Source organism: Lathamus discolor, chromosome 1 (assembly GCF_037157495.1).
Source record: "Lathamus discolor isolate bLatDis1 chromosome 1, bLatDis1.hap1, whole genome shotgun sequence".
In the NCBI taxonomy this organism is placed as follows: Eukaryota; Metazoa; Chordata; class Aves; order Psittaciformes; family Psittacidae; genus Lathamus; species Lathamus discolor.
Window position 1 is genome coordinate 40,277,921 of NC_088884.1, and position 26,959 is coordinate 40,304,879.

General features: G+C 39.0%; 1 protein-coding gene across 1 annotated transcript in view; it reads left to right on the top strand.

Annotated features, from left to right (window-relative positions):
- TRHDE (thyrotropin releasing hormone degrading enzyme) overlaps window positions 1-26,959 on the top strand; it is a 213,141-nt gene that overhangs the window by 13,267 nt on the left and 172,915 nt on the right. Inside the window, exon 3 of the mRNA XM_065669125.1 lies at window positions 24,611-24,737. Coding sequence (XP_065525197.1) covers window positions 24,611-24,737 — 127 coding nt within the window. The remainder of the gene's footprint in view (window positions 1-24,610; window positions 24,738-26,959) is intronic.

Consider the following 26,959-nt stretch of genomic DNA (forward strand, 5'->3'; position numbering starts at 1 on the left):
TCTTCATTAGAAACGTTTTATTTTGCCCTCCCCAGAATAGCTTTCATCAAACAGTTAAAAATAAAACTTGTGTTATAAAGGATGTGTTGGGAGATAATAGTTATATTGAGCTGGAAAAGCACACGCACATCTGAACATGTATAGGTGTGTTTGTGCTTTCTTTGGCCTGTATGACATTTTTTTCTGTAGTAACAAGAGAAAAGCTGGTTCTACAAGTACCTTTTACTCAGTTTAGTGCTTACTGCTTGTGGTTTAATACCAGCTGGCAACTAAGCACCAAGCAGCCGCTTGGTTACTTCCCTCCCCCCTGGGATGGGGAGGAGAATTGGCAAAAGGTAAAACCCATGGATTGAGATGACAGAGTTTAATAATTGAGATAAGGTAAAATACAATAATAATAATAGGAAAAAGAGAGGAATAAACCCTAAGAAAGACAAATGATGCACAATACAATTGCTGACTACCTGCTGACCAATGCCTAGCCCGTCCCCGAGCAGCAATCAGTGTTTGTAATCCAACTTCCTGCAGTTTGTATCTTGAGCATGATGTGCTGTGGTATGGAATATGGCTACTTTGGGTCAGGTGTCCTGTCTCTGCTCCCTTCTGGCTTCTTGTGTGCCTCCTCAGTGGCAGAGCATGAGAGAGTGAAAAGTCCTTGACTTAGGGTAAGCATTACTTAGCAACAAGTAAAACATCAGTGTGTTATCAACACTATTCTCATACTAAACCCAAAACCACAGAAGTGTACCAGCTACTAAGGAGAAAACAAACTCTATCCCAGCAGAAACCAGGACACTACTGTTTTTTTAGTTAAGTGAGAAACTAATATGATACATTAGTAGTCCAAAGAAATCATTATTTTTCCAGATTCATCATATCAGAGTTTGATTACCCATTCTGTTTCAGGTTTGCATACTGAAAATGACTTCTAGTTTATTAATTTTTAAAGACTGTAGCTACAAAATATTCTGTGAACAAACAAGTTTATTCCATCTCATAGTGGTTGCCGTGACTGCCCAACTGCTGGAGCCCGGCATGCGGCCCCATCCCCTGGTACCCCTCTCGTGCAGTGGGGTGGGTACAGGTGGCAGAGAATCAGCTGCATTGGCCTCTTTCCACTGAATGATACCCCTAGGAGATCCTGCACTGCTCCTGTCTGACAGCTTTCTGGCTACTGCATGCTGTTGAGACATAGCAAGAGCAGCCAGAGATGAGAACTGAGCCTGTTATCTTCTTATTTGGAACAGCATAATTTGAAAGCAGATTATGTTTCTCTTTGAAGGGTAAATGACCTGAAGTGTATTAAAAAAAAGTTATCCCACAGTGGATTATCCTGAAAAATATTTAGCAGTGCGTCTTGTTTCACAGCGTGCGCTGGAGCTGTGTGGCAGTGTGGGACAGAGTGAGAAGACTGATACTTTATTTTGAATTACTACAGTGGAGGAGGGGAGAAGCAAAAGATGTTTATTAGCATTCACGGGGGGACCCTCGGGGGTACCCACACTTCCTTCCCCCTCACCATTCCTTTCCCTGGTGCAGTGGATAGTTTAATAGTCACAGCAGCTTGGAACCTCAATTAAGAGTTCGTATCCTCAGGACAGTAAGCAGTACCTTAGTTAATAAAGATAAAAGAAGGAGAGAATAAAAGGTGTAGGAGATAAAAGAAGGGAATAAAGGGTAGAGGAGGAAGCAGGGAAGTAGATTCCTGTGGATTAATTTCAAAGAAAGAAGTAGACCTACTGAATCATTCACATACCACATATGTATTTCTTGTAGTTCTCCAGTCCTCTGGCTAATTAAATCACAGTCCATGGCTGAACAGCAGTGCATCATGCTGTGTTTTGTTTTACTGAGAAGTGTTCCTATATGTTTAAAATCTGATAATATTGTTTTGGAGTAAGTTCATTGTTACCCTTTAAATGCCATGAGAAAAAAGGGAGGCTGTTTTATACCTAGTGAGAGAGTCTGATAGGTTTTTGTTGGACCTGAGTAACTCAGATAGAAGCCCAGATCTGTATGTGGGAATGTGAATGAGTGATGCAGTGTACTGCTTCATTTAAAGTCACATGGATGAATGCATATGCATTCATAAAATAAATACTTATATTTTTGGCTACCACTGCATCAGAGAAGACATAAGCTTCCCTCCCTCTTCCTCCACCCCCAGATTAAAGGATTAATTCTCATCTTACTGAAGTTCTGCTAACTGGATTCAGGTGAATTCAGACGGGGAGTGATAACCAAACTTGGTTTTCTTCTCTTCATTAACCTTTGGGTTTTATTCCTTAGCAACTCCGTATGTTTTAAATGCATTGAATATGCAGTTCTAGAGTAAGTGAACAGAGCAGTCACAAGGAATGTCTGATATATTTCAGTCCACAATATTTTTACTATATCAGCTTTCTGTGATAAGCACTGGAAAAGATAGTAGTAGCATTCCACATGTATTTGGAAGCCTCCTGTCATCTCATGCAAATATTGGTCCATCTACTTGCACTGAAAGTATGCATTTGTGATGCATATAAAGTGTATGTTTGCCTTTGTGCATGAATTTAAAAACTTGCTATTCTAGTTCCTATTGGGAAAGAAATGTATTTTTTCCCTCTATTCCCATTGTTTCATTTGAAGGAGTACGTAGCATCACTTTGAGGTTTAGTTAGGATTCTCCATGGAACTGTGATTCTTAGTATGATTTATTGTGATCTATTGTTTTACCCACAAGAAGAGGTGCTTCTTTTTTGTGTTTGGTTTAAAAAACCCCTACCACGTTAGGCTTTACTTTCCTTGGAGCTGTTTAATGTTTATTCTTGAGCCGAACCCATTTGGTCTGAACTGGAAATTCAGGCAGTTAATATGAGCAGTTCTAAAATTACATTATGGTCACCCATTGACCCTGATTATCAATTTCTTAAGAAAAGTTTTAAGATGCAGAAGAGTAAGAAATGGAGTAGGCTCTATTCAGTTTTTACTTAAAAACATTGCATTTGTTGTGGACAGGGATAGCAATGAGTGTATTAAAGTTAATAGGCCCCAAGACAAGAGAAAGGTGAATTCACTGGGAGTATGGTATGTTGGTGTAGAAAAAAGGAAGTTTGAAACTTTTCTCTGCGTCTCAGTATCACTTGGCTTGTGATGACCCTCAGTGGAACAGTCATTCAGAGTTGCTGTTGAAAGTGTTGTATAATTTGTCTGCCAATTCAAGTTGCATTAATTCCTGGCAACAGGAAACACGTGAGGCATGCAGAGGAGATACGGTGATAGCTTAGTTAAGAACCTAACGCAAACCTTTCCTAACCAGTGATGTGGAAAGCATGATGAGGCTTGAGAAAGGTAGAAAAGGGATGAAGAAGGCCACCCCTTGGAAAGCTTGGGACTCCTTGCTATGAAACGATTTTGAAACGCCTAACTAGCTTGCATGTGAGAGCTGCTTGAGCAGCAGAAAAAGTTCAGCAAAAGCATAATTTAGGTATGGAAATGAAGATTAGTAATTTGCACGGTTACAATAGGCCATATTATAACATTTGTCTTGACTACAAAATACTTTGATGAATCACACATGACTAGGAATGATTATACTACCGAGAAGTATTGTGAGGATAAAAAGGATCAGTGAATCATAGTGCAGCTGGTAATGTAGAGTTGCCTGGTTTCATAGTTCCGTTATTCAGTGGTCGATGGCTAAGAAGTATCCTGAGTACTGTTTTGTATATATGCATGTGCTTGAACAGCATTTAAAGTATTTAAATGCATTTAATTATACAGTCTGTTCCCTTATTGAACCCAACAGTACAATGATACCTTGTAGTACCTACATGAGGAAATCCAGAAAAGAACTTATTTCCCTGCAGAATCTTATCTGCTCTAGAAAAGTGCTTCCTCTCAAATGCAGGGATTTAGTGATGCTGGTGTGTTTTCATGAAGTTGAACTGCTGTAACAATTCCTATGAACATTTACCAGTTGAAGTGCATTTCTATATTTACTGAGCTCTGTCACCTGAACTTGGACAAGCTCCCCTCTGCCTACCAACCCTTAACCACAGAGTTTTGTACCCTTTCCTTTCTTCTTCAGTGGCTGCTTTGTGGAATCTGGTCACTTCACAGAGGCTGTCTTTCAGGTCCAGAGGCGTCTGTGTTTTTCATCCAGCAGACCAAGTTCAAATGATGTTGCTGAACCATAGGTTGCAGTTTAGCGTTGAATGTAACACAGCGTAGCTGCTACTGGACAGAGTTGTTCCTCCTGCCCTTGCCTGCACACTTATACTGTATCATTTCTGTCAGATCTACTGATCTGTGGCTAAACAGTGAGCCCATTCACTGCAGTAATCCAAAGGGAAGCTAATGAAAAAAACTAATAACCTGTTGACCAAACCATCTTGCCTAGTATGTAGATAGTCCATGGATCTAACGGGAAAAGGAGGAAATATGTGACTATCCTTTTTAGTGATATGCCATCGAAACTGTGGAGTAAGAACAATATAAAATTGTCTATAAAAATATTTTGCCACACTCTGACTTGCGGAGGTGTCACTCTGTCACATCCAAGCTGCTCTCATTATTACTCAGGTGAAGATAATGCTAGGTGCTTGGTATGTGTGAATTACAAGTGAGACCCTTCAGAGGGGTGAGATGATTTTACCATTTCTCTATCTGTAATTCACCTTTCTGATTGCAAAGAACTAATTAGCAGCTATTTCCCAGAGTCTAGCTGTGTTGGTCACTGTTGTTGGAGAAAATAAACACACTAGAAAGAGGCACTGTGCAGGGGACCCACAGCCAGACCTGGCCTTCAAGTTATATGTTAAATTGCACTGAAATATTCAAGTCCTATGTTAAATTACACTGAAATATTCTTTTTTCAGTCTTGAAAAAAAAAAAAACCCACACCCAAACCAAAAAATGCATATTGTAAAAACAGCCACAGCAGAAAATATTTTACTGTGTCCTGTATGGAGACCAGTTTAGAGATGACAACCAGTGGAGTATTACTCTTAGATTCCAGCTATCAGTGACCCTGACCAGGAGTTACACATAGGCCACTGGTTTAATAGCCACCAAAGGACCTGTGCTCTGTGAGTGTACATTATCCATGTCGGAAGCTGTTGTACTTTGCTCTTGTGACAGTTGGTGGCAACAGGATTTGTATTTTACTTATGTGTCTAGTTTACTTAAATACTTTTTTTCCCCCACAGTTTGATTGGCTGCCCTCTTCTTCTGTTGTGACAGTCAGTGGCTGGTTGTTCTTCATTCACTTCGTGTGTACCAGTCCTGATTTTATAGATGGCTTAGCTGTCTTTTTTCAGAACTCAAAAGTACTTAATCTCTCCTTGTATGGGATTCGCTTCCCATCTCTTCTTATTCTTATCACTGTTCTCTATGCCTTTTAAGTTCTACACTGTCTGTGTGAAACACTGAGCAAGAGAGGGGTGACGCCGCAACTGCCCTCAGCACTCAAAGTTAATGTGCCTGAGTTTGTTTTGGTTTTGGTTCTTTCCTTAATCAGTTGTAACATTGTGTTTGCTTATTGAATATCTGCTACGCACTGAGCTGTTTCCAGAGAGCTGTCCACAATGACTCCAAGAATTCTTCCCTGAGCCATAGCTAATTTAGACTCAATTGCCAAGTACGTATAGTTACGGTTATTTTTTTCCTATTTGTGTTCCTTTGCACTCAACAATGTTGAATTTCATCTGCTGTTTTACCAACTAGCCACTCAGTCTCATGAGATTCACCTGCGTTGTTTTGTACATATGACTATTCTGAATAATTCTGTGCAGAATGTGCACTTTTCTGCTTGACAAGAAAAAAATTGTCCACATATTGTCCATGTCAGTTCTGGACACATTCATTATTGCTTGTCTCTGCTGGTGTGGCAGAACTGAGCATGACTAGCAAGAAACTGGCGGTTGCATGTACTCTTTTGTGACAGGAAATTTTGATGGAACTTTACTGAAAAGTCTTGCTGAAAAGATTCTGGCAATGTGATAATAAACACACCTGAAGAGGTGAATGGAGAATATAAAGGCTGTTGCTAGAAATCATAGGTAATTATGGTTCAGGTCACTGCTGTATGAGAAGTCTAGTAACATTAGCAATTGCAATTCCTATGCTGAAGTTAAAGTTGACCAGCATATTCAATGTTTTCAGTGTAGTTTAGTCAGTCAGCTGACCTGATGTAGGTGTATCTGTTATGGTATATTCTGAATCACTTATTATATTCTGTTAGGTGTTGAACAGACCTCCTTCTTGACTGACAATGGAGGTACAGATACCATCCTGTATGCAGACATGTATATCATAGGGACCTTTAGGACCTGAAATACATCTGAGATGTCTGCTTTGTGAAGCATCACTAATCATAAGCTGTAGTGTTTTGTCTGTAATTGTTACATTTGTTTCTTGAACAAATCTTGGGAAATTCTGCTATGTTTCAAGAGGAATGTGTTGTCTGTCATGACATTAAATACTTTGGTTTTGTTTTGGTGGGAAACAGGGCTAAGGCAATTTTGATTCAGTACTAACAAAGTAAGAATGGCAAGTTCATCTGGTAAATTGAAAAAGTCAGTGCTTTGCACATCCCTAGTGAGATGCTGACACACTTAAAAGCTAAGTACTACGACACTGGGAAGACTTTTTTTCTTCTTTATATTTCCAGTTTTCCTGAATTTTATGGACTGCTGGTAGTCTACAATGGTAACAAGTTGAATGTAAAAAAAAAAAAAAAAGGAAAAAGCAACAAATGTGGTTCTGATATGTGGAAAACTGTTTTTGCATTGGTCATTTTATTTTTTGTTAAAACTTCCAAGTGCAGTGACTCAAAGATACTTTCTCTTCTTAATGGAGATCATATTACAACCATGAAAGAAACATCATGTTACTGTTTGAAAGTCTGTCTATTCTAGAGAAGGACAGCTAGTGAGGTATTTAATTGATCTTTATATAGCTGGACAATGCCCAATATACAGCTTCTTTGGACTCACCAAATGGAAAAAAGCTGGGCCTTCCATACCTGAACTTTTTTTAATGTGAGTCTGTCTGTGGTTTTGTATCATTTTCTGCTCATCAGCATTCAGCAATGCTGCAGAATAGAGGAAAAATACAGAAGCATAAGAAAAAGATAAAAGGAGACTGGGAGCTGAAAAAAGATAAATGACTTTGCCATCAGTGCAATGAAAATCAAATCAGTGCTTGGCAATGCACTGTTGCCCGATATGGCTAACCCCAGACAGTATTTTAGGTAAAATGCATGCCTTTTGTATCTTATTCGTGTATTCATATAAAGATAAATGTTATTAGTTGATTGAAGGGGAAGTAGATGTCCTGATTCTGTAAAGTCATAAGAATGAGTGTGACTTACATGTTTAGTGTCTGTTTGGTTATTGACTTTACCAGTAAAGGAATTTTGTTGTCATGGTATGGCCTGTTACAACCCTTCTTTGGCTTGTTTGGGCTGGGTATAAAAAGATTCTGCAAGCAGGATACACTCACCTTAAAAGCATAGAACAATTATTGGTTTCATAACACACAGAAGATTCGTAGGAGTGAGCTGCTAGGCTCAGTGTTAGTGTGCCCACCATTGCTCACAATCTTTGCTGTCCTGACAGGCGCTGGCTGGGAAGGAGGGTTGAGGAGGATTGTCCAGCATGGTTCCCTTCAGTAGACCCTCAGTGTTGCTCAGCTGCCATTTGCCACCAGCTTTGATGTCTCTGATAATGGTGATGATTGGAGGTGAAGATTCCTACTGGGGTCAGCTAATCCCTCTCTGTGGTTTTATACCTTTGTGTTGGCGTTTTTTTCTTGAATCCCTGAGCTAGCAATACTGATGTCTCAAATTTCTTAACTTATGTAACTTTCATGTTTTTGTCTGCCTCCAGACTTCCTCATAGCTCTTCATCAGCAATTACACAGCTAGGCAATACCTTGGCATGCAGGCAGCCATGAAAAGGCAGCTTTTCACCCTGGGTAGTGAAAGCAGAGTTACCAGAGGGAGTTATAGACTATAGTGGTACTGTCTACATGACCAAGTTATGCTGAAATTGAAAGTAGTATAAAAAACTATTTTATCAAACTTACCGATTTCATTTTATCAAAAGTAATAATAAAAGTACCTTTTCTGTGTTACTTTCAAATAATATTAATGATTCAAATTATTACGCATTGGCATAATGCTGCACTGCTTATGGGAAATGCACAATGGAAACATAATTCATTTTAGAATCTGCCTATACTGAAATCAAAACATGAAAAGGAATCCACAGCAACTTTGAAAGACTTCTGCAAACTTGCATTTTGTTCCTGATTGGATCTGACAATGTATTTTTAATGAATGTAGTCTTGAACATCTGCAAACTGTTTGCAAGCTGGAATCTTCTTTTCAAATAGCTGACTGTGGAGTCACAGACTGTAATCATGGATGCTGTGCCTCCACAGTACCTATTTGCAATATAATAATATAATAATCATAATAATAGCAATAATGAAATCCCTTCCCTCGCAGTTAAAATTCAGTGTTCTGGATAGCATTTCATACCACTATAATGTGCTGTTTATTATGGCTCATAGATGGCTGCAAATGGCCTCCAAACACCTTGTACAGCTGAAAATACAGTCATTTTCTAGGTTGTTTCTCTTCAGCTTCTTCATTTTAGTAAATCCCAGAATCCACAAATGTACAGGAAACTTCTGAACCAGAGCTCTTTTTATTTTCCAGTTTAGATTACAATGTAGAAACCTGTTAGGAACCTTGTTTTTGTGTCCACAGAATGAGCTCAGGTTGCTGCTAACTCTCTCCTTATGGGAGTTAAATGAGAGAGTTGTTCACAGGGCTATATTGTTCCATCCATTTCTGTACTTTCTAAATATTTGTGTTGATTGTTGTAGATTTTAAGTCCTTGTATTACATCCATGTGAATGCAGTCCAGTGTACAGCTAAGAAAGCTACTGATCTATAAGCTAGCAGAGATAGGTAACAGATGCTGAAGTCAGGTGTAGAGATACCACTAATTTAAAAGAAACTGTATAGTTGTGATCATGCTGTGTAATGTGGGAGTAAATGAATTGCAGATCAGCTCTTCAAACATTGCAGCATTCAGTGTAGACAAACCCTCAATCATGTATTTGCTTTCTTGGCTCAGTTTTCTTTTTAAGCTGCAGGACCAAAAGGAAGCAAAATGCTATTAGATCTTTTCCTCGCTGTGCTTAGTGACTTACTTATGTGAGTGAGCTAGTAACTCGGATCTACTTCCATAATTCCTGAGCCCTTGGTCACATAGGCTTTGGAGTTTGTTCCAGAGTACCTGCTCTTTCTAGCATGTGATGAAGATGTATCAGTTTTTATGGGCTCAAAGGCCACCACATATTAAACTGCTTTTTTTTTTTTTGATTCAGTACTACCCTAGAGCTTTCAGAACACCTATTGCTCAAGAGTCTGAAAACCCCTTAACCATCTCAGCAGTAATGACAAAGTAAAAATCAGCATTCAAAGAAGAGTTATTTGTCAGGATCTTATGTGGGTGTGCTTTGCAGAGTATGCAAGTGCGTCAGTGAAACTGGGGTCAGAGAAGACCAATGGAGGCAAGCTTTGCTGCTTAGAGGTCTCTGGTATGGAGTCCAGATACAGAAAATGGTAGAGAGGAATGTGGAGAATGATGGCTGTTCAGCTGATTTACAGCTGCGGCACAGCTCATATTTGACCCTATTCCTGCGTTGGCGTAAAATGAATGAAGCACATCTGTTCTTTTTAGGGAGAGATGAGTAATCCTCAGTGGAGTACAGAGCAAGTACAGCATGGTGATCCCTTAATGGGTGCTGATTTAGCTGCCTCTGGAATGGCGAGTGGGATAGCAATGTCAGCAGAGCATCGTGTCCCAGGTCATTTACTGTGCTTCAAGTCAAGGCTTATTAGCTCAGACACTGCTCTGCCTCTGCCATACACGTGTCTCTGAGCGATGCTGGATTGTAACACACAGCAATGTCAGTGCGCCTGCTAGCTCCTCTGCACCATGCTCTGCTGCCCAGGGGAGCTCATGCCCATGCTGCTGCGCAGTGTTGCTCATGTCTTCATGTGCCCTCTCCTCTAGAAGCTTGCTCTTTCCTGAGACTGAGCTCACTGTCTACATGCTTGCACTGATCTTGTGGTTAGTTTGTGGGGGTTTTTTTTCAAGTAACGAGACCCTTTAATTTTTTTTTTAGAAGAACAGAGGGAAAGTAATATTTTTTTTTAACATAATCTGTGACTAATGTTTTTTATTTGTTTTTTTTTTTTATGAGCAAGCTGGGCAAAGATCAAATACAGCTGTAATAGTCACAAGGCCTTTCTGTATTTGTATGTGTAATGCACAGAGGCACTTGGGAGCAGCAGCTGGCTGAGTAGTGTTTGGGAGTCCCTGAAGTACAGCAGCTTGACTGGAGTACAGAGGCTCACTGTCTCTCATAGGCTTAATCCTTTGGGGTGCTGATGGTGGGATTGATTGGTCCTTGAACCAGGGAACATTTTGGCCTTTCGTTTAAGAAGGAGTCAGTCGGCACTGTGAACGTGTGATCCAACAGCTGTGCTTCTCCCTGGGATTTCTTTCTTCCTTCATCTTTTCTTCCCGCCTTTGCTCTGCCTAATAGGAAATGGCAGCCTGGAAGACCCTCATGGGGAAAGTGTAGTAGATATTTTAGAGGCGGTAGCAACAAGCTACTTGAGAGCTTTAGGCAAAACTGGCAGCAGAGTATTAGTCAGTGATATTTATACAAATGTTTCTCTTAGAAGCTTCTGGTAGTTTCCTTCACTTCATAGGCTGAAGGCTTTCAGCTTGTTACTAGTTTATACTTTCTCAGCCTAGCTTATTCAGTCCCCTTCTTTTAATAGTCTTCCTTCATCCCCATGTCATTAGTGACAGTTTGCCTCTTACAGAAATCAAAATGTCAGGCACAGGGATCCCACTCCTCATGGATATTTTGTTGCATATAATTAGAGTACACAAACTGTACACAAACAGGATCAGACCATTAGTCCTCTTCCATTGGCCTGCCAAAGATAGTCAAGCACCAGAAACTTGGGGAAGAAGGATACTTGAGGTCCTGTTCTGATATGCTAAAGAAAGCTTCCTTTACAAAGTCTCTGCTTGATCCTTTCCAGTGTTTATCTCCCATGAAAGCTTCCTAAAGGTTTTGCGTTGTTCATGTCACTGCACAAATGCTCTTGCTGCCCATACATTGTTGATATTGCCCCTAGTAATTGTTCTTAATGTTTTTTACTCTGCAAGTCCTCTGGTCATAGACACAGTTTATGCTGTGAGTACAGGTACTATGAGAGCAAATAAAGCCTGCCATTTTAAAGGTTTACCTTGTTCTCTGCAGTCGGGATGTGTCTCATGAGACAGAATGCTATCTTAGACTCTAAGAAAGTGTAAAAAAGAGAGACTAATGAAGCTGTTATATTGACATGAATGTCAGCTGGAAGCTAAGCAGGGGAAAATTTTCATCAGCTAGGAAAAAAGAAGGAAGGACTGTTCAAACAACGCAGTCTGCTCCACTGTCAGCAAAGGAATATGTATCTGTGCAGTCTGTTCTGTTGTGCTAGGAGCAGAAGAAATGAGTGTGGCAAAAAATGTTATTGTCTTCCTGTTTCTCTGATTGATGGTCTATTTAAGATGTAAACCTTTAGCTGGAGTTCAGCTTTGCCTGTGGCATGGCCATCATGCTTGCAGCATCTAAAAGTTTGGAAGCCAGGTTTCAGATATATTCCTCTTTCCATCTTCCCATAATCCATTGGACCCCATTGTTGCTTTGTGCTAGTTAGCTTCCCGGGTGAGGAATTGCCTCGACTTTTTTATAAAGAAAAAACATTTTGTAAGAAAACAGATTTTAATCCTGTTTCTCCTTAGACGCAATCCTGTTTTAAATCAACTGTTTTAATCTAATGCCGAGCAGCACATTGGCATGAATGAAGAGGTCAGCTGCTACCAAATTCTTTTATTTTGTGAAACCCTTGTGATAGTAAATACAGACCTAGTTTAATCTCAGGTGGTTAGCTGGCTAGCTAGTTGACCTGTCGTGATTTAAGCCCAGCTGGCCATTAAGTACCATGCAGATGCAGATACCCTTCTCCTCTCCAGTTCTCCCTCTTGCCCCAGTACAATGGGGAAGAGAATCAGAAAAACAGGTAAAAAAATGTGGATTAAGATCAGAACAATTTAATAATTGAAATAAAAATAGCATCTTAGCAACAATCAAAACATTGATGTATTATCAACATTATTCTCAGACTAAATCCATAACACAGCACTGTACCACATACTAGGAAGAAAATTAACACCTGAAATCAGGACAGTCCAGCTATGAACCAGATGCAGTGTTTGAGCTGTGGCTAATGAGAAGATGTTAGCAAATTTACCTTTTCCATAGGCATGCAGAGGATGTTGCTGATTAATTCACATCTTCCTAATAGGAAATATGTCCTGAGTAGTGGAATTTTTAAGATGAGGAATGTAATTTGAATGATAGTTGTGCAAAAATAGTTTTTCATAATCATAAACATCTGAGTATCTCATGTATCGGAAGGGATTTGATTAATAATCCTGCATGTTAAACATTTTATAGTATTTTATTTCAATTTAAATGATTCACGTGTTGTTATATTAATGTGTGTTAAAACCAGCATGCCGCAGTCTGTTTGTCACATTTGTCTAAATTTGTACATGTCAGTGTACTTGAATTTTGCAGCTTCTTCTGTCTTAAGGTGCAAAAAGCCTCTGTTTGCCAGGTCGGATTGTTCATATATATATGATCTGCCACTTCTCATCTGTGTCTCTGCTGGCTGCTGGTTAGGTGGTTAGGTGGTTAATCACTTTGATCCCTGGTTGTAGTCTTGATCTTTCTCAGATGGGAGTCCTGAGATAGGGATAATGTTCTAATTGATTCAGCTCTTCTATTTTGCTTTCTCTGCTTATAATTGTAATTTGCCTTTGGATTTTTTTATTTTTCTAATTCTCATATTTTACACTGAGATTGGTGTGCTCAGAAGGGGAAATCCTTGCAGCCATGGGTTGGAGATGCTATTGGTAGGCAACTGCTTCTTCGCTAATTCATCTTCTCTGGCTGAAGGGCTCATGCTGCCCATGTTTTTATCAGAGGGTAGTTGTGCAAAGCTGTTTGGACACTATTAGCACATTTAGCTTTTTTGTTTTCTTTTTATATTGTTCTGTGGATTTGGTGGGTTTTTAAAACATTTAAAATGCCAGTTGAGAGTCGGAAACAAAGCTTTTAATGAGGTTTTTTTAAGCGGATTTTAGTGTGAGTCTATACAAAAAATTTGATTTCTTGTTTCCCTGTTTCATGGTTTATAGATTTTGCTTTTACTGGCCAAATTGTTTGTTTCTTTGCTCCAACAAGTTTTTAGCCTGAAGGAACTCTCACTGTTAATATGGTTGCTGTTCTTATTGATGTAACCCGTTTTTGGTTTTGTTATGGATTTTATACCAGTCAGAGCACAAAATTTCCCATGTGCATGTTTTTCTCCCTCCTAAAGGCTAGGTACAGTTTTTCAAAAAGTATGCAGACTTGTCTGCTAAGTGCTGAGTTTCCTTAGTGCCAGCAAGTTTTAAAGAGTACTTTAAAACTTAGCGTCTTACAGTACTAATCTGCTTACCTTTCAGGTTTTCTATGAAGTTTACATGTTGCTTACAAGATGATACTTTCCTTTTGCTAATCACTGCTATGATCAGCTATGCATTGAGTAAATCCATCTGAGCTCACAGATGAGCAGTGTATTCTGGTTTGCATTTCTTGTGACTGTATTTTGTCGTCAGTTCTCTTTATTTACAACTGATTTTTTTTTTCTAATACTGATCAAGTATTTGATACTGCCAATACATGATGGATAAGGTTCAGTGTGTATCTACCAGACTATGCTTTATGCTATGGTTGTGCTGAATTTATGTGAAACAGGAAAAGTACTAACATGTCCTCACAATCACCTTTGTTGGATTGTCATGTACAGTCTGTCTCTATCTCCTCCCAGTTGTTTTGTTATGCTCTGAACAAGTACATCATTTTAGTTGGTAGCTATTTTGTAGAGGATCACTTTGTTGAAATTGTTCAAATATTTACTTTTAAGTGAATAATAAAATAGCCTTTCCCTTTAAACAAAGCTGAATAGTCTCAGCATGTTAGCCACTGACAAAAGTGGCTAGACCAAGAGGAACCATCCCATTTATTGGAATGAGATGGTTGCTCTTAGACATGAGTGAACATGGGATACTTCAGTTTTCAGAATGTCTTCTGAAGTTGAACAGTTTCAGGGATACAGGTCTACAGTTTGGGATATAATTTAGGTCTAGTTTTTGAAAAATGTGTTGCTACTAAGGAGCTTGAAAACAGGATATATTTATTGAAAATCTGTAATGGAAGAGGTGCTGTTTTCCAGAAGATGTGTTTCAGGAATAGTAATTTGATGATTTGTAATGAAAAGATGTTTTATCTATTTGGGGCAGTGAGGAAATTCAGGCTCTATTTCCAGCTCTTTTTCAGATTTTCTCACTAACATTAAGCCCATATTTCCACATCCTTCATTTTCCCTGTATTTTGCTTTTCTTTTGACAGAAAGACCTGACGATAAGTCAACTCTTGCTCCTATTTATGTAGCCGGCTGAGCACAGGGGAACCTTGCTGTTCATATTGACAGCCCCTAGACTATGCAAAAATATAAATCAGCAGTTATAATGGTTGCAGGTTATAATTTCAAATTGAGTCACTCTTAGGTAACATCTGTGTGCATGTGACAGCAGTCTAGCTGGGTAAAATCAGTCATGCCATAGGGCTGCTGAATATTATAGGTCACTTGTTAGCACTTTCTTAAAACAGAGTTAGAGAAGTACAGAAGTTTATTATCCAAGAATAGGCGAAATATTATTTATGAATGATGTGTGATGTGAATGCTTTGACTATAAAATAGCCAATGAAAAATACTCTAAATAGGAGAATTTTTTTAAACGTCAATCCAATCCTAGCCCAACCAAAGGAAATGGAAACTGGTGTTAACACTTAGGGTACATCTACAGCAGATTTTTCCTGAGGCAGAGTTTTTATGTGTAATAGGTAAATAATGTTAAATCTATGTGCTTTGTTTCTTAAAGCTATGCTGTTTTTTTTCATCTTCTGCAAAGAACTCCAGTGGGCTTTAACCAGTGGGTACCTCAACAGTTTAGACACTGAATTCCCCTCAATATCATAGTTTTTCCTCCTATGCTGAAGTTCTGTAATAACTCGAATTTATCTGTATCTGTTGGGGTCCTATCTTCCTTCCATAAATGCGTTCTCATGCTGATGCCAGCACCAACCTGATGGATGTCCAGGCAACCCAGGTGAGAAAGTCGGGCTGCCTGGACGCTACCCACCTGGTTGTCATAGTTGGCAAATTCACCTGGGTAACAGCTTGCTGTGAGATGAGGTGAACTCTAGTGCTAATGTAATTGAAGAGTCAAAGCTGAATGACTGAGTGTGTGCTGGTGGGATCATGGCTGTCTTAGCTGGCTGAAATAGCTATGAAATGGTGTCCATAATTACATTTGCTATATATTAGTTGTTAACATGTTCACTTTCTGTCCCTGAGCCATTTCAACAAGATGACAGATTCTGAGCGCTCAAAATTAATCTTAATGGTACTGTGGTCAGTGACATAGCCAGTATTTTATTTAATGCCAGATGAGCATTGGTTGGATTTATATGTGAGTGCAGCTCATTAACTTTCCAAAGTATTTTATGATCTCTTCTCAAGTTAGAAATTGAAGCATGTCTGCATGACAGTTTTGCCTCCTGGTGGAATATATTGTTGCACCTTTGGATGGAGCAGTCGGCAAACACTTGAGTTTGTTTTTATTCAGATGAGAAATTGAGAGGCAGCTAGAGACTTTTTCCATGTGGTCATGTTTATTTAGAGAGGAGATGTAGAAAACTATTTCTACTCCCCCCTCTCACCCAAAACTCTGAAAATAATGGCAATCTCTTTGCTTAATATTCCTCATTTCCTCACTGCCAGCTGGAACCCTGTAAATTTCTTTCACCTCTTTCTCCTTCAGGGTCACGCTACAAGTTTTTATTCAGGAACATCTGCTCTGTCTGTCCAAAGCCTCTTTCAGCTTGTCCTGCAACAATGTTCAGGCACCCCTGTGCTTGCATTCAGTTCCCTGAGACACCGCTCTGCCAGTGCAACTCCTTCTGTGACCATGTCTTGCGCATAAACTTTATTTTTAGTGCCACCTTGTCCTTTTAAGTGGTTTATTAAACCAGTTAAAGCTGTCTTGAACGAGGATGCAAAGATGGTGTTTGTTTACTTTTTAAAAAGTAAACACCCGATCTCCAGCAAAACAGGGTTTCCTCAGCAAGTATCAGGTCATGGAACTCTCAGTGTTTGCAGCTAGCTTTAGGAAAAAAATTCCTAAATTTATTAGAAGATTTTTTGTTATAATTATATGCAGAAGAGGCTCAGTGCAGTGCTGGGTGTGACTGCTTAGTTTGGAGAAAAGTCATCTCCTCATAAAGATGAGCTGTCCCTTTGATATTCAACAAGCATATTTCATTACCATACAGTCTCTTTTGGGTATTGTCCATGATGAATAATGAATAGGAGATTGAAACAAGGCATTTTTCTGTCATTTCTTTCCATTATCAAGTTTAACTATGTTCACTACAGCAGAAGTGATATTTCTCTACACCTATCTCTCTCTTTCCTTCACTCATCAATGTTGCAAAATTTATTGCATTTGAACACGCAAAACTTGGGGAGTTATCCATACGTGAAACAACTCATACACATGCTTAGTGGATCTTGGTGTGTAGGTTGTTTCCATACGTACTGAAGTATTATTTCTTTTGAATTTATCACATTTAAAATCTCATTGCAATGCAGTGCCTTGTTTGCAGAAGTGACCCAGGGAGGTCACAGCCGAAACTGCTGTGTCCCAATGTCTGCCTGCCATATTAAATGTGTAATGTGAACATATATTTATCTCTGTAACAATATTAAAAGCAATACCTGTGCCTAAAATAGTCAGTGAGCAAAATAACCATAAAAGAGATCTCAGATTATCAAGTAATTTGAAGCTTTTAAGTAGAGAGGCAATGCATGTGTTTTTCAGTTGAGAGTGTCACTTGCTGCAGAAGTATCACGGATCTTGAAATAAAGAGCCTAAGACTTTTCTCCCCTTTAATAAAATTTCTAAGTGGCTGATCTGTTGAAATGTTAGGACCTTCTGAAACATATAAACATGTTTGAGGTTAAACACATATTTAAAATTAACCATAGGCATAAGTGCTTTCTGAACAGAGATTTTAAAATCATCATGAGTTTGGGATCCCAGATGTACCAGTGCTGGGCTGCGCCTGTGGGTATAATCACACAGAGGACTGGAGCTAGTTTGGAGGGGCCTCCCAAGAGCAGTGCTGCGTGTGAAGTCTGCTGGCTCTGGGGAAGGGATTAAAGAACAAGCATTATTCCCAGGATGGCACTGGTAACGCCAGTTGATGTGCAGAAACATCTGTTTTGTAATGGGAAAGCACTCTGAGCTGCTTTAAAGCATTGACAAACTTACTTTTAATTCTTCTTGATGTAGGTGGGAGGGAAAACTATCCTTAATTGGGAAGTGGATTCCTGTGTTTTTACAGGTTACCTAATCCATACTTGCCTAGGAAAACAACAAGATTTAAGGTTGGCATCAGACTTTTCTCAATTTCCATACCCCCATTTGCTTCCAATCTGTTTAAACCTAAGTATGTATAGCAAAATGATCTAAAGACAGAAAAAAGGGTAGAGGAAATCTAGTCAGTAGCAAGATACGTAGATGCGGTCCTTGGAACACTAGCTCCGTTTGCTTGGGAAGATACTGTAATAGTGCCAAAATAAAGGAGAGTTTCAGCTCTCTTGTGGTCCCACAGGCATGTGTGATGTGACAGCATTCAGGGCTGGGCAAAGGCTGTCCATGGATGGGGTTACCTTTGGGGGTGGTTTTGTGTAGTCGCATGTTTGTGTAGTCACTGTCTACAGTATCAGATGGTGTGAACCAAGGGCTTGGATTACAGATGCATTTTCTCCCCTTGTCAGCAACAAAGCTGGACTTGTACCTGATGCTGTGGCGGAGATATAGCGATGGTTACTGCTGTGTGAACTCTGCATCAGGATGTTTTCAAGATGCAGAGAGCTATTTTCCTTATAGCGTACGGAATATAAATGTAAGATTCAGTCAGTGGTCCTGCTTCTGATGATTGGAACTATCAGTGATCATGAAGAGAGTATTGCCATTTAAAGGACTATTTTTTTTCCCCTTTTTTCCTGTGCACTGCCCAACAGGGACTACATTAGTGGTGATCTAAAAACATGGACTGTGGACATGGCAGATCTTGTTGGTGAAGGTTGCCTTGGCAAAAGTGTCCCTAGTGCAGAGGCTGAATTGGTCATGTCTCTTCTGAAAGTCTAATTCAAAGCTTCTGTAGTTAACAGGAGTCATTCAATTGAAGTCAGAGGGTGTTGTGTCAGGCTGTTAGAGCCCAGTAAGCCATCTGCTCTCATGAGCCTTGCCTTGCTAAAGCAGAGGTGCACTTTATTCCTTTGGGGTAGTATTTCTCATCCAGTGAGCTGTGATTTCCCCCCAGGGCATCATGGAAGGTAGTGATGGCAATTGGAGTGGTCTTAAAACACAGAAAAGATGGCTAAACATTTAAAAACTCAATTTTCTTGCAGAATGAATGCAGACTATTATATAGGACTCTCGTGATCAGCAAACTTTACTGTTACAATAAATAAAAGAATAAAAATATGTCTTGATATCAAGCAAGGCGATGCTCCCCTACAAAAATAACACCACTGTAGGAACAAAGGTTTCGAAGGGAGTGCACACATAAAATAGAAGGTGGCATAGAGAATAATGTCTTCAAGAGCAGGCGTCAAATGTAAAAGTGCTTATTTAAATTCTAAAGTAAGAGGTGGGCTGTGGTGTATGGCACCCTTCAGGCTTGCAAGCCTCTTACTGCAACATCCTGATTTCTGCCAGGCTGTCAGCTTCCTTAATTCCCTGGGGAAGCAGGATAGCAGGCTTGTGGCACCTCCAGCAAAGGTGATTAGTGTCTTCCTCTAGTTCCAGAAGAACATACTGTGGTTCTCTCTGGTTTTTATTCATCTTTGGTGAATTCTTGCATAGGGAAAAGGTTGGACAACAGTCTTTTTGGAATAAGACGTGTAAATAATGGATTTTTACTTTTTATTTCCATGGTAAAAATGCTGAATGTATTCCATATTCCTCCTACCTGCAAAGCAGAACTGATCAAAGCCTTCAGTTTGACCTGAAATATTTTACAGAATGTAAAAACATGACTGCAGGTTTTTCCTTACTATTCTTCATCCTTCTCATCTTCCCCCTCCACCTTTCAATTTTAATGGGAAAAAGCCCAAACGAAGCAAAAAAAAAGAATAAGTTTTTCTATATGTCAGAATAGAACAGCTCAACTTCTGAACCCATTCCTCTGTTTATTACGTTCTGAAATTATCACTAGTCTTTGGTACAGTGAAACATTTTCAGTGAGCATACTGTTCACCAGAAATTAAGATGTTCATTGCTATTTACAGTCTGTACTTGTCAGTATTCACCCATTGTAACTTGTATATAGTTACTAATTCACATTTTTTTGAAACACTCTGAAGTAATAAGACAAGAAAACCTCTTTTTTTCCCTTTTTTAAGTGCTAACTTTCTTTTTGATGGATAATTTTTACCTGCTGTAGACAAGAAAATTTTCTCAGGCGCAGTAGTTAATAACTTGACTTTAGCTGCGATTTGTTCTAAATCTGTTGCGCATTTCTCAGTGCATATCACAACTGTCGCTCAGTATGGGAAGCAGCTCTTCGTTTACTATTACATTCATCTGTTCTGGTGACCTGGTTTTACAATATTTTTAAATTACTTTTACTTATTTTATACTTTTACTTATGTAACTAATACTGAAATATTGAGAGACTACAGAAGATGCTGTAATATGTGCAAATTCCTTGTGAAAGTACACTTTTTGTACAGCAAATGCTTTCACTAACTATAAAGTAGACTATTGATCACTTACAACAGATAAAGACATGGAATTTACCCTACGAGTTTCAGGCATGTTTTAGTATTTTACCTGCTAATAGTGCTACAGTCATTCTAAGAACTACTTGAGTTAGGTTACTTATATTTTTAAATTGATCCTACAGCATAATTTTTTTTGTGCTGGTATCTGAGTGTGGCTATTGTATTGTCGCGATTTAAAGTTCTAATGAGAAAAGCCCAGGGCTTCTGGAAAGCAGTCAAAAGGAAGCAACTCATGTTTTTTCTCGTGTTAGAAAAGAATGAGAAAATATACATTGCAGCAATTTCATTTAGGATCTCTAATAACTTATTGCTTCATGTGAACAAAAGTGAAATGGTTTCTAGCAAAGTGTGTCTGGTCTCCTCTATCAGTGACTGTGAGGTATAGAATCAAAGCATCAGAATCATAGAATAGTTTGGGTTGGAAAGGACCTTAAGGTCATCCAGTTCCAGCCCCCTGCCATGGGCAGGGACACCTTCCACTAGACCAGGTTGCTCAAAGCCTTGTCCAGCCTGGCCTTGAACACTGCCAGGAATGGAGCATTTACCACTTCTTTGGGCAGTCTGTTCCAGTGTCTCATCACTCTCACAGTAAAGAATTTCTTCCTTATATCCGACCTCAGTCTCCCCTGTTTAAATTTGAATCCATTACCTCTTGTCCTGTCATGACAGTTGATAGGAAAACATCATCTTATAAATGTCAAAAGGGAGCTCTGGGTTGTAGGGCCTCAGGTGCAAACCTAGTTACTCAAACTTGTGGTAGGAAGGAGACCATTAGTCTGGTTCCATTTGAGAGAGAAATGAGAGATTTGGATTTTTTTCTTTTTTTGTCTTATTAGTCAGAACGTTGCAAATGTGGGTGCAAAGGAACTAAGAAAAAAACCCCATAATTTAGGTTGACTGTGAAATTTTGTTACCTACATAGTTGCCATGACAGTGTCATTACTAATATGGCCTCATAGCATTTTTTTCTGGTATCTTTGTCATTTACACGCACAGGGAGCTGTGCTGCATCAGGACACCACCAGTATGATGTGGATATGCCTGCTGTCTGAACAGGCCCTACCTTTTTAATTCCCAAATGTGGAAGGTGCTTGGTGCAGGCTGTCAGGTGGCCACGAGGCTGAATGCCATCTTTGAATTTCCTCCGTGCCTCTGCCACCACAGTTGCTATGAAATCCTGAGCAAATCGGATAAACTGACAGTCTCATTTAATCACCAATCATGTGTTACTAATTTTCTTAATGCTCAAACTAAGGCACCTGTGACCAGACTCAAAGCTGTACAAAGTGTTCACCACTGCAGTAAGATCCAATCTGAGCAGTGCTTTAAGTGTGTGCAATAAAGCTCTTAAGTATGCTTGACATTGAGAGATGTCAAGACAGGTACCCAGAATTAGTCTCAGCCTCTCTTTGTTTTCCACTTTCTTACATGAAAATAATAGATTAACCTGTTCTTGCAAAGATTGTGGAAAAAGAGCTCCTCAAACATTGCGGGGCAGTAGGTGCCGTTGCAGTGAGTGATGAATTACCCACCTAAGCTAGAAACCTATTTATCTTTTGTAGGAGAACACATACTGCTTTTATTTATGTTGTGATCTGACCCTGCAGAAAATTTTATGTTCTTTCTCTTACTTAAATTAATACAAAATCAAATTCTTAGTATAGCGTTCAAACAACCCGTGGGAAAGCATATAGCAATTATGCATTATTGTTCAGTCCAACATAGTTATAAAGTACACAGCCTATCTGCCTTTTGAAATGAAAGCAGTAAACAAACAAAACAAAATGCTAAACAAATCTTATGTCTTAATCTTAATTCTGTTTTATTTACTTAAGATCCTCTCTGGAGCAGCATCTGCAAACTTTACAGTCTTTATTACTTAACACTCAGAATCTTTGTATAAGCTAAGGAAATAATATAGTTCCCATTTTATGTATTTAGAGGTAAGACATGGTCAAGATGAGCCCATACACATTAAACGACATCGATGTGTGAAAGTTAAGGGCTTCAATTTCAAGCTTAGATGGGTGCCAGCCTTTCGACTTAACACTGGACAAAGCTCCTTATACTGTGAATGACACCTGAAAAGGTGTCGTCCAAAACAGCCAGCCAGGTAGCAGGGTGTCACTGACTGTCCCCTGCAGTAGCCCTCTGCTAACCACGAGGGAATTTTCTGAGACCAGTGGTAGGTCTGTGAAGGTGCCTCCATACATTTCACATTCAGTGGTTATTTGGCTCCAGACAGAAGCAGATCCAGCATTTGAGGATGGCTGGCATGCTTTGGCAATGCCAGTTGCCTCAAAACCCCTGAGAGACCTGGGCAAAGGCATGGATAATTTCTGAACTGTGTTCCAGCTTAGGGGTGACCTTGGTGTGAGCCACTGAGCCCTGGCATTCTGGAGCTGTTCTGGGCAGGCAGAAAGGCACCCAGGGAAACTTTACAGGCAAAATAAAACTATATTCAGCCTTAGGCAGGTGGCAAATTAAACTTTGCAGCAATGCGGTTTTTGAGCTTTGGTACCTGGGCTCCATCTCAGACACCATTAAATTCCTTTCTGCATTTGCCAGAAGACACACGTAATACAGCAAGTTGAACCCCTCGGTTTTTCTTGTATGTGCTTGTTTTTTTTCTTCCCTTCTGTTGTCCTATTTCTTATTATGGACACATTTGGCCACTGTCAAATTGAATGATTTTTTGCATACTTGGTTGGCTGACTCGTTTTTCCTAATTTGCTGATACAGTCAACTGTGCCAGTAAAGCAATTATGCAAAATTGTGTATAAAGGTTTAATGATACAAAACAGTGTTCATCACAAATCTAATTGTGATTCTTACCATACTTTCATAAACTAAAGGTTTTGAGATGCTTGAATTAGGATCTCTGTGGTTAATATCTACTTTGTTAAAAAATAGTTTAGCAGGTAAGGGAACATTTAATGTACGTGTCACTGTTTACTTCGGGAGGAAGCAATAAACAAAGCTAGTGACTTGAAGATATTCAGACAATGGTTTATACGCTTTCAGGTGGTGATTATGAGAAGTCTGCTTTATTACATGTCTCATTAGGTTACACTGTTATCTTTTTTACATTACAAATGATACTGTGTGGTTGATTATGCACAGAGTCTAATACAACACAAAGATAAAAATATAAAAGATGGACATAGTAACAAAGCAGAATAATGTGTCTGCATACTGAAAACAAAGACAGTGGGTTAAACCAGAACTGACTGGTACGGTATGCTGGGATTTGATACCTGGTTTCCACTCGGATAACTGAACTGGTTCAGGAAAGGAGCAGTAAAGCAATACTTGGTAATGCTTTCACTGAAGCTGAAAATCCCATTGGCTTTTCTTGGTCCAGAATAGAGCATTTAGAAATATTTCAAAACTGTTATTTCTCCTTCATGTTTGCATTGATATTTTCTGATTTTTGCCCTGCTGCTTTCCTCAGGATCGTGGCTGGGATTTAATCCTACCACAGAAAGTATTAGCAAGTCAGATATTATTAGTAGGACTGACATTTAGTAGAGTCTCGTTTGTATCGGGTCATTATGTACTGCAGGGAGAGACCTTCTGCCACAGCCACTAGAGACAAAGCGCACACTGCTTTCATCAGACAGCATATCAGGAGGGCTCATAAAAAAGTGGCTTTCCTTTCTATCCCTTTCTTGGTTAACAGTTCTCAGCTTTATGTCATCCTTGCACTAAGGAAGCATCAAAGACTGTAAGGAGAGGGAATAGTGAATAACCTGGCAGTGCTTTCTGCTGCCTCCTTAATCAAGGTCACACTGGGGTGCTGAATTATGAAGGTGAGTTCTGTTCACTTGGGTGCTCCACATAGTCAGATGTGTGAGCTGTTTTATACTGAACACAGCAGTCTGTGGCTTGTATAAACAGCTTTAATTTACTGCTTTCTGAAAACAGAGGCCTGAAGCAGTCATGGAGGTTGCAGGAATGTTAATTGTTTGTGTACATGAATGAGCTTATAAATGCTTGTTTTTGCAGTCTTCCATAGCTCATCGAGGGTAACCGTGTCACTGCCAGAGAAAAGAGAATGATTTTTTTTTTTCTCTCCACAGTCTACTAGTACTTTCAGGGCTTGATATAATATGACTTTAACAAACCGTGAACTTCTCCCCTACTGAGCCACCGCATCCTGCCTGCATTCGGTGTAGGCAGAGAACCATTATAACTAATCCACTCTCCCGTCATATCTCTAGCAAACACATGTAAGTGTTTTCTTTGAATATTTATTTTGATGCAAGGAGTGTTAAGTCTTTTATTTGGCAACACAAACAAGTAGGAGATTGTGACTTCTGAACTTTATAACCTTAATTGTGGAAGTTCTGTTTCTCAGCTACGTGCTTTGACAAATGCACATCCATTACATTTGGCTTTAAGAGAATAATCCTGCAACCTCACAAGAACCTTAGTGTGGTTCACCTCTGTAGGTAGGAGAGCTTTAAAACGTAGATGCTGAAATGATCAGTTTTTTGCTTTGTTTTTTAACAGGTACGGTTATATGCAAGGCCTGATGCAATCCGAAGAGGATCAGGGGACTATGCTCTAAATATTACAAGGAGACTCATTGAATTTTATGAAGATTATTTTAAAGTGCCATATTCCCTGCCAAAATTAGGTAAGATTTCACTTAGAACATGTAGTTCGCCCATAGATCGGAGATTAAATCAGCTATTTAAAATGAAATTTAAGACTGGAATGTACTAGCTTTTGAGGTAAGGGATGCCAAAGTGTCCTGTCTGCAGCCTTGAACTGAAAGGAGCAGGAAATGGACAGTACTTAAATGTGTTAGGCAGTGGAAAGGGCTTGAGAGCTGTCACTGATAAGTGGGTTGGTTTTTTTGTTTGTTTGTTTAATGCAGTTTATTTTGGTCTGTAGTTTCATTAGATAGCTATTGGGAAATGTTTGTTCTGTAGTATTTATATCTTGGTGCCTCAGCCTTTTATATGGAGCAGAATTGAAAATATTTGTGGAAACTGTAACAGTGCAAGGCTGTATTTTTTGTTTTATGCTGGCTTATGTGGTCTTTTTAATGCTGATTAGTGCCTATGCTTACTTGTATCTTTGCTTATTGAAAAAGTTGCTGTGAACTTGTTTTGCTGCTCAAGTGACCAGAATGTAAAAGCTGTCAATTTCTATTATTTTTTAAATAGTTTCTTCTCATCTTCTCTGTCACCACAATCGATTGTTCTCCTACACACTTGAATACTTTATACTGTATTATTACACCCTTCTTCCTTTGGAACATGTTTGATCAAGATCCAGAAAATCCTACTGCTCAGCAGCAGGAAGAGAGCTTGTATTTGATCAGAAGTGCTAGAGTTGGAACCACAGGTGATCCTCCCACGAACTCAGGGTCTATTTCATTAAATCCCTTGCCTGCTGAGTAGCTTTATTAGTCTTACAACTAACAGTGTAGGAGATAGATAAAATAATTGATACGGCTGGATCAGGGTGTTGCATGAATTTTTTGTAAGTATGTTGTGGCATTTGTTTCTTGTTGTCTTTGAATGATGGTTTACAGGCAGTGTTCTGCTAGGGGAATATGCAGATGGGTTAAACATGGCATGTGCATCAGGCTTTCTATGTATACTTCCATGACTGGCTTCAACTATGTAATGATGGTTTCATAAAGGAAGTTAGAGACTTGAAGATGCCAAAACTTTAGAAGAAAAAAAAATAATCAAAACCTTTATGTTGAATATAAAGGATGAGCATCATCCTCAGGTAGTTTACTGAGGATGCCAGGTAGCAGCAGGCAGTAGGGACTCTATCTGCTTCAGAATTATCTTTCACAATTGCAACATGTGTTATCATTATATCTTTAAAAAATATTGGAAATTAGTATGTTCCAGTTTGGATCTCCTTGGAACAGAACAGGAGGAATAGTCTCAAGTAAAATTGTATTTTTTCATCAAGTATTTGTAGCACGATTGTTGAGCTAAGATGAAATACTGCTGTAAAACTTTAGCTATTCTGTAGTGATACTGTAGAAAACAGTTTGTGAGGTTTTGTATATACGATGGAAAGGTTAAATTCATTTGATGTAAGTATAACAAGGAAAATTTCAAAGCTCTCAGTGATATAAATATTTTTGAAAATATTGCAAATGAACTTAAGTATATTTGTTCCCAGCTCAGGCAGACATTAAGATTGCTACATTTAAGTGTGTTCTAGTGTCTTTAACCCAAAGGAGTTCTGTATTATTTTTTTTTTTCTGGAAAATGGAAGGTTAGGGACCATAGTCTTATGGGTGAATAAAAGGACTGAAAATGAAAACACTGTAGTCTTTTTATGACAGTGATTTTGCACTAGTATTGAAGACTCTTCTAAAGGAGGAGACAAAACAGCATTAGCTACAGCAGGGGAAGGCGTGTATCGGGAGGATGTGTTGATACTGAGAACGCGCGTGTGCTCTCCAAAGGCTTGTGACTGTCACTTGATACGCTGCTGTCACTGCTGCAAAGGCCTGCATACTTCGTTTAGGTTTTAAGAAAAGTCAGAGTGATTCTGTGGGACATTTTAGGAATTTTTCATTTGATTTATAAATGAAATGTGAAATATCTTCAGGTGGGAGTGAAAATTGAAGAATGCAGTTTAAAAAGCTTTTTAATGACAGCGTCAGATTGTAGAAAATGTTCAGTTTCAAAAGGAGATGTTTTAAAAAATGAAAAGTCTTGTTTCATGTATTGCCCAGCTCTAATAAGAGTGAACTTAAACAAATCTAAAAACCACAATTTATGTTTTCCAAAGTAATTCTGTTATTGAATTACTGACCAGTTTACTATGCAGGTGCTGCATATTTACTACGAGGTACCCAAGCAATACGTTGTTAGTGTC